At 54.0% G+C, this 8,447-nt stretch overlaps 1 protein-coding gene across 1 annotated transcript in view; it reads left to right on the forward strand.

Annotated features, from left to right (window-relative positions):
- Positions 1–4,911: 4,911 nt before the first annotated feature.
- The window catches only part of Tfap2c (transcription factor AP-2 gamma), a gene marked incomplete at its 5' end in the record, with an annotated part of 7,716 nt that continues 4,180 nt past the window's right edge, over positions 4,912–8,447 (forward strand). Inside the window, 4 exons of the mRNA XM_015479815.2 lie at positions 4,912–5,511; positions 5,608–5,659; positions 7,057–7,273; positions 7,844–7,962. Coding sequence (XP_015335301.2) covers positions 4,912–5,511; positions 5,608–5,659; positions 7,057–7,273; positions 7,844–7,962 — 988 coding nt within the window. The remainder of the gene's footprint in view (positions 5,512–5,607; positions 5,660–7,056; positions 7,274–7,843; positions 7,963–8,447) is intronic.

An 8,447-nucleotide genomic window follows, 5' to 3' on the forward strand; every position in this document is an offset into this window, starting at 1 on the left:
GAAGTGGCGTTTGCGTGGAGGGCAGTTGCGGTTCCCGATTCCGGCTGGGGGGAGAGGAGAGCTCAAGGACCGCTGCTAAGCTTGAGGGCTAGCGTCTAGACAGAGGGCGCCTGCCGGGTGCAGGGTGGCTCTCGCGCTCTGCGGTGGCTGCCTCTCCTGCCCAGTACTGGCGCAGGAAGACGGGTGCGCGCCGCCAGCGCCTGGCCATAGTGGGCCTTCTCTTCGCCCGAACGCGAACAAGATAAGTGAGTTAAAGCCTCCGGACTTGGCTGGCCTGGAGGAATATGGTGACCTAGGACACCGAGCGGGGAAGGCCTCCAGGTACAGGGGCCCCCGCCTGCGCTCGGAGCGGTTAGGTCGCGCACCGACCAGCCCCGGGACATTAATGGAGAGGTGATAGGCAAGCTTCCAAGCTGAGTGGCCTCTGGCTGATTGGGGTCCCCAGGAGAAGGGCTGGGGAGAACCAGGACTGTCTCTCTTAGCGGGACCCTGAGAGCAGTTAGACAGTGGCTTTGGATACTACTAGGCAATCTGTGACTTTGAGGTAGTTGGACAACTCAAAACCCACCTTTGCTGCTATCAAATGGGACAGATGCCCGCGAGGTCTCGGTTTGGAGAGCGCGGTGCAAATGTGCGCCGGTACCAGGTCTGGGACAGAATTGACTGGGCCCCCTTCGGAAGCTTGGAACCTCAAGTACCCTCAACTTGGCGCGTCGCTTTGCTTGTCTGTAAAGAGGCGTTGTTTGGGAGGAAGACTAAGGATTGAGAAGCCGCTTCCAGTATGCGGCCTGTCGCAATTCGCTAGGAGACAGGTTGGACCTAGACCCGAGGCGTGTGTGTGTGCGCGCGCAGCGGTCGCTTTGCATGCTATTAACAACTCAGTTATTTATTTTTATCAAGATTGTTAATATTTTGGAGTGCCTGTGAATTGATGTGTGTAGCGCTGGAGGGGGTGCGGCTTAATGGGTTTACATACTTCTGGGTTTCCAGTGAAGCCCAGTGTGTGTCCAGTGTTCCGCGAAAGAAGGGTGAAGCACGACCACCGCCCTCTTCTCCCAGATTAGCAGCAGCCTCCGGCTTCTGAGCCTGCTCGACTTCGGCGGGCTAGCCATTTACTGAGGTCAGGCTGTTGCAAGGGGTGGGACAGAGGTCCGGCGCGGGGTCCGCAAAATCGCTTAGAGGCCTCCACCTGCAGCTCGGACGCCTCTTCCCAGGGGCCCAATCCACTTTACCCGCGGAGCTGCCTAGTTCTGCCTGGAGTGGGGGTGGAGATTGGGCGGCTGAGGATTTTGGCCTGGGGCCTGGAGCCCTGTTTCCAAGAGGCACTCGCCCACCCTCTTCCGAGGTGGTTCACAATTGGGGTGCTGCTGTTCTTGCGAACACCTGGTCGTCCCTGGTCTGTGCTTTCTTGGGCCATCCTGAGGCTCCCGAGCGAGAGTGTGTGTGACTACAGGCTCCCTAGGGGGCGGCAGAGCGGAGCCCCTGAAACCTTCCACCCCCGCATCCCTGTTTCCGCCAGGCGTGGATCCTGACGGTTTCGCTGCTGCGAGGCCTCTGGGGGTCCAGAGTGGCCATTCTACCCTCGGTGCTGTCCGCCTAAGGGCGCAGCCCCACTGTGCCGCAAGGGGCAGGGGCTTCGGAGTGAGGTTTGTTGTGGGGGCCAGAGCAATCGGTTCACAGTAGTTCTCTGCTAAGTGGTGGAGTTCACCGAAGGCTGAGGCTTCCGGCACTTTGACAAGGGGCGCGCGCCGAGATTCCGGCCCGAAGCAGATGGTGTGCAGGTTTGGGCAGGGTTTCCAGAGACAGGAGGATGATTTTTTTTGAGTCGCCTCCCCCATCGCGGGTTGAGTTCTAGCGCGAGCGCGAATGAATGGCCTTTGCCAAGTGGTTCCGAAGTCTGCTCTCTTGGGTCTTCCAGAGAGGCGGCGAGTGGACCCTAGGTGTCCGTCGACTTCCCCGCCTCCGCCATTGCCACTCCCAGGCAGAAAGGAATCTCTGTTCCTCGGAGCGGCTCTGGCGAAAGCTGCCGCGGGAAACAAGGACAGCTAGGGCCTGGGGTATGGAGTAAGCACCTTTCTTCCCACTCCTGGCGCCAGCCTGCAGGTAAAGTTGCAGGCACAGACCAGACTACTTTCTCTCATGCTGCACCCCAGGTTTTCTTGGAGGAAACCGCGAGGCTAGAAGGCAAAGAGTGGTGGAAAGCCCAGCGTCACCCTTTAGAGAATCTGGGGCGCCCGAAGGAGGCGCCGGAGCCTCCTTCTCGCGAGAGCCCTGGGACCCCGATCTTCCTAGTCCTGGGCACGAGCGGGGCTGGGGTCCAATACTGGCATCCAGCAGGTGCCGGGGTTCCCCTATCCGCGAATACCAGGAGCGCTGGCTGTTTCTGCGGTTATTTAACCCCCCAGGCTCCTGTTTTGGAAGTGAGGCGTCAGGGTTGGGTGTGTCGTTTAGATTCATTGTGCTTTGTACTTAGTTCAAAGCTCCGCAGACATCTTTGGCCCCCAAAGCCCCAGTGATTTCAACTTTCAGGTTTTTGGTCTCACTTTTGGTCGAAAAATCACCTCGGACCTGGCTGCTCCCTAAGGCGAGGGGTAATGTTTCCCTTGGAGGACATGTATTTTTATTTTAGTTCTTACTTTATTTGAGGCCCAACTGGGTCTAAAGATATGCTCAAACAAACCCGAGGAAGAGCAGGAAGGTGGAGGAAGACGTCCTGTTGTGGATGGGAGAATCAAGTCCACTCCAGGTGTTTGTGGTGGAAGGGGGCACTGTACTGATCAGTATTGATGATTGCAAAATTGGATTAGGAGTCAAATCGAAATAGTCTCCTCATCCAATCCCCTTAGAATATTTAAATCCAGACCCGGAAGCCAATTGGGAGTCCTAACAAATTTTGCCCTCAAGAATTAACAACTTTCCTTTTGTAATAAAAAATCAATTATAATAATTGAGTTAATGAATTTCGTTTCTTTAAATTTTAAAAATTAACACTGAACGTTGCTTTCAAGTGTGGGCATCAAGTACATGTGAAGGAAAGGAGGCAGAGTTTAGGTAGAATAAAGTTTCGTTTTCTCCCTCCACCTGTGGAACGGGCATGCCCACTTCTCTAAAGGTGGCCTCTCTGAAGCCCCCTCCTCTTCCCCATACCTCCTCACCCCACCCACCCGTGGCGCTTCGATTTTGTTGTACCCGGCACCTCTTGGTTGGCGAGTAGAGCCTTTTGAATGGCTCGCCCGAGGCATTTGCGGATCGGGTGCAGGACAGGGCAGGGAATTGGGTCTGGGCCTTGGAACGCGGGTACCCCACGGCTGCAGCCAGCGGTGGGAGGTGCAGCTTCGGACACCAGCGGCAACACACCGTTGGCTCAACTTCTGGGCAGGTAGAATAAGGTGCTGCCTCTTAGGCGCTAGGGCGGACTCCTCAAGAAACCATTCTTCACCCAGTCCTCTGCGTCAGGATGGCATACTAACTTGGGAGAGGACAAGGGGTGACTGGGGCCGATCTCGGGGCTCCAGCTGCACGACCCCAGCCTAGTTCTTAAGTCTAGTCTCCGTAGGGCAGGTGGGGTGAGGGTGTGTTGTTAGATTAAGGGGACACAACTGTTGAGACACTCCGCATTCAGTGTCCACTTCCAGGTGACCTCGGTCTTTTGGAAATCGTGAAAAGGCCCTTTACGTGACAAGAGAACAGCTCGTAGGTATTTGGTTCACAGCTCTGCCAATCTCAGGTGTGTGCAGGGTGGGAGTGACGAGGAAGGCGCGTGGGGTTCTCAGGCCTCGCTGGTGTGTGGTTCTTAGCGAGGTACGGTCGACTGACTCCCCTTCTAGCCCCTCGCAACGTCGGGCCAGGCGCGACGCCAGGTCCGGGTGCGGGGCGGAGCTGAGCTGGGACTGGGCGTCGGGGGGCCCGCCCCGCNCAGGGATGCGGGGGTGGAAGGTTTCAGGGGCTCCGCTCTGCCGCCCCCTAGGGAGCCTGTAGTCACACACACTCTCGCTCGGGAGTGCTCCAGCCTGTCGGACAGGTTGAGCTAGAGTTTCGGAGAGTAGGAGGGAGGGAGGCGGCGAGCGGGAAGAGGAAGAAGACGCAGGCGGCGGGAGTCGAGCACCCGGGCGCGTGCAGAGGGGAGTCCAAGCGGCCCGGACGCTAGAGCGCACGCTGTCTCCCGGACCTGGAGGGGCTGCCCCTGCTCGCAGACCCGGACACTTCCGCTAGGGGGCGACAGTACCATGTTTCTCCTGTTTCCTTGCTGCCCTTGTGACCCCGGGACAGATGGAAACACATCTTTTAGGAATTAAATCGGGCCGCCGAGAAGCGAGGGGACGAGAGCAGGCAAGGTTGCCCAATTTTCAGGGTCTTTTCATTCTCCCTCTGCACCGGCATGTGTGGGAACTGGCCTTGGACGAGCAGGCCGATCTTAATCTTAGCTCCACTTGGCCCGGCCTGGCTGGCAGGGAGGATAGCCTTGGCCTCCGAGCGTTCCTTCCCTAGATCCTCGGGCGATGTTGGATGGCAGGCACTGCCTGGGGGCGTCACCTGCCCGGAGGTCTTTGTCCTAAGGGCGTGGAAGGGAGGGTCCCTGGGGCGGGGAAGATGCACTCCTCCCGGGCTGTGCGCTTTATCCGTGTCAGCTGCTTCCGTTTTGCAGTGCGACTCCAACATGTGCGGGCTGAAGAGCGAGCGCGCTTGGCTAGGCGTTTGCCGCAGGCCGACTCACCCCCCGATCCCAGGCTGCTGCCTCTACCCCGGACTTACCTGGCTTGGGACCCGAGGTCCTGAGCAGGCGCCTCTGAGCGTCGTGGCCACCGAAGCGCCTAGACCTTCGCCGCCGGGCTCGGCGGACTCATCCCTCCAGGTCTTAAACCAGCCTCTCCTCCCTCGGAGAGTCACTGGACTCACAGTTGACTATGAAATCCCGGGGTCCGACCCGGAGCGGGACCCCTGGGATTCACGGCTCCTCCTCGCGCCGCCAGCCGGTTCGCTGTAGCAGGGTTTCGCACTAACCGGGTCTCTGCTTTTCTCTTACAGGATCGCCACGATGCGAGTAGCAACGGGAACCCGCGCATCCCCCACCTCTCCTCGGCCGGGCAGCATCTTTACAGCTCCGCACCGCCGCTGTCCCACACTGGAGTCGCCGAATACCAGCCGCCACCCTACTTTCCACCGCCCTACCAGCAGCTGGCTTACTCTCAGTCGGCAGATCCCTACTCGCATCTGGGCGAAGCCTACGCTGCGGCCATCAACCCCCTGCACCAGCCTGCGGCCGCCGGCAGCCAGCAGCAAGCCTGGCCCGGCCGCCAGAGCCAGGAGGGCGCCGGCCTGCCTTCGCACCACGGGCGCCCGGCCAGCCTGCTCCCCCACCTCTCCGGGCTGGAGGGCGGCGCCGTGGGCGCCCGCAGGGATGCCTATCGCCGCTCGGACCTGCTGTTGCCCCACGCACACGCCTTGGACGCCGCGGGGCTGGCTGAGAACCTGGGACTCCACGACATGGCTCACCAGATGGAAGAGGTGCAGGTGAGCGGCTCGGCTGGGATTCGTTTGCCTAACAGCCACCCCTCGTGCCACGTTCACCCCAAACTGAAAGGAAACTTTGTCATTTCTCCCCCCCAGAACGTTGACGACCCACACTTGCTGGGGCCCGATCAGACTGTAATCCGCAAAGGTAAATAGTGACCGAGAGGTTTTTCCTCCTCTGGCTCTGCGCGGGCAGCCCAACTTGCGAAGTTACCAATTTGCTGCCAGGATGGGGGTCCTGGGTGGTCATCATGGGACATTCTGTGATAGAGGGGACCCACGGGGACTGAGGGAGGCTAGGTTTGTAGGAGGGACAAGACTGGATTTTTTTTTTTTTTTTTTTTTACCCCGACGTGATTGAAAAGGGAGCTCTTAGGAGCTGCCTCTTAATCTCTGGAGTTGCTACTCCTTAGTGTTCTCAGGGAAATGTGCCCCTCTGAATGCCAGAGGGTGTTTTACAGAGTCGGAAAAGTCTCCCAGAGTTGGTATTGTGATTAATTCCGGAGGCAGAAAAAAAACGAAGCTGGCACCTTAGTTATTGGTTCTGTTGACAGTTTTAATTGTGGAACGAGTTGATGTGATTTTTATTTCGAATTTCAAACACGCATATGGGAGGAGTAGTTAATTCTGACCTGCAAGAAAAGTTTTGAAACAGTTTGGGCTACCAAATAAACAGACCTGAAAGGGGAAAGAGCTGCGTGATCAGTCAGAGATTGGGTTTTTGCAGGGGAGGGAGGAGATGGAGAAAATTGGATTACTTTGAGTGGCTTGCAAATTTAAGTTACATACTGATGGGATTTCCAATCTGGCTGTTTTGGGAAGTGAAGTCAACCTAAATTAAAAGAGTCAAGGTTTGTTACTTGAACTTGAAGTGTTTGAGTAGATTAGGGAGTGTGAGGAAATGGTATTTGGGGAAAAATTGGAAAATAGAATTTCCCAGTAAACTTAACAAAAAAAAAAAAAAAGGACTAATTTGTATTTTAAAATTTATTGTGATCAGCTGCATTGAAGGGTTTTGGCAAAGGATCTGAATTTGTACTGTGCTTTTCGTTGTTCATTGATTGAGGGGGAACAAATCACCACTTATTTAATATTGAAGCAGTTTTCTGAAAACAAAGATTCTATGCTTGGAATCTTGACTAATTGATTTTCCAAGGTGTTATCTTGTGAATTTCAGATTTATCTTTGAGGAAAGAACATGGCTTTAAAAAGTCTGCTTGAGCAGGGTGTGGTGGTACACGCCTGTAATCCCATCTACTCAGAAGGCCTAGACAAGTTTGAGGCCAGCCTCAGCAACTTAGTGAGACCCTGTCCAAAGTAAAAAAGGGCTGGGAATGTAGCTCAGTGGTAGAACACTTGCCTAGCATGTGCAAGGCCCTGGGTTCCATCCCCAGTGCCCGTGGGGAAGATCTTGCAATTTGTGATACAGCATGCGAAGCTGTTTGTCTGAAGACTGCTTTTAGCTTTGGTTCCTGGGGTTTTTTTCCCCCAAAGGTCTCTTGATCAGATGCAACTCTGACCACCAGTCCTGGTCTTGTCTCTCAGGTCCCATCTCCATGACTAAGAACCCCCTAGGTCTCCCCTGTCAGAAGGAGCTGGTGGGAGCCGTGATGAATCCCAGTGAAGTCTTCTGCTCGGTTCCGGGAAGACTGTCCCTCCTCAGCTCCACGTCCAAATATAAAGTGACGGTGGCTGAAGTGCAGAGGCGATTGTCACCGCCTGAATGTTTAAATGCCTCATTGCTGGGAGGTGTTCTCAGAAGGTACTGGGCTCTGAGATTGGGGATTGGAAGGTGAATGTATAAAAGGGCTTGGAGGTATTTTTAACATTTATATAACTTTTATACCTAACGCTGAATTGTAATGGGCTAAGAGAGAGTTTTCAGTACATTTTTCTCTTTTCTTTTAGAAAGTGCCAAATGCAGAAGGAAGTGCTAAAACAGCGCTAACAAATTATCATTTGGTTGGGATTTGATTCTATGCATGAAGCAGCAGCATCTGTACTAGGAGAAGGGGGGCTGTGTGGGCTTCATTCCCCCAGGGAGTTTTTGGGAGGTTGTTGCAATTTTACAAGAGAAAATTCATCTACTCTCCAGTACAACTTGCTGTGTTCTGTGATTAAACAACAACAAAATCCCCAAAGCAGAAGGCAAGTGATTCTCTGGAAGGGTTTTGATTTTTAATTTTATGGGGATTAATTAAACAAGGTATCACTTCTGATGACGACTCTCATCATGTAGGCGCTGATGGACTTCAGCTTTGACAACAGAACATAGGGACTGTAGAATTTTCAAAGCGTGGTTTCTTGACAATAGTCAACTTTCTTTTCCCAGAGCCAAGTCCAAAAATGGAGGCCGATCTTTGCGGGAGAAGTTGGACAAGATTGGGCTGAATCTTCCGGCTGGGAGACGGAAAGCTGCTCACGTGACCCTCTTGACATCTTTGGTGGAAGGTCGGTGCTATTCTTGTTCTGTGGTGTTTTAAGTTTGCACTGTCTTTAGTGCTTTGTCAACAAAGAGGCAGAAAACAATTCATAAGGCTCAGTTACAAGTAGAGATGAAAGCAGTTTGAATGGTCATGTTCATTACAATGAATCATAATTTTATTAAATAAGCTAACACTTGTGTATGACTGCTCATGCACTCTGCTCTGGGTTCCCCAGAAAGTCAATGTTAAAAAAGAAATTGGTTTTCCCAGTCTAAAAATCATGCCATAGGGGTGAAGAAAATTTCCTTTTTCATGAACGTGTTTTTTGAAAGCTGATCCGTTGCTACAGCTTTTAAAAGTAGCTTATTAGCCGGGCGCCTTGGAGCACTCCAGTAATCCTTGCGTCTCTGGAGGTTGAGACAGGAGGATTACGAGTTCAAAGCCAGCCTCAGCAAAAGCGAGACCCTGTCTCTAAATCAAATATGTAATAGGGCTGGGGATGTGGCTCAT

Source organism: Marmota marmota, unplaced genomic scaffold, assembly GCF_001458135.2.
Source record: "Marmota marmota marmota unplaced genomic scaffold, marMar, whole genome shotgun sequence".
Taxonomy (NCBI): Eukaryota; Metazoa; Chordata; class Mammalia; order Rodentia; family Sciuridae; genus Marmota; species Marmota marmota.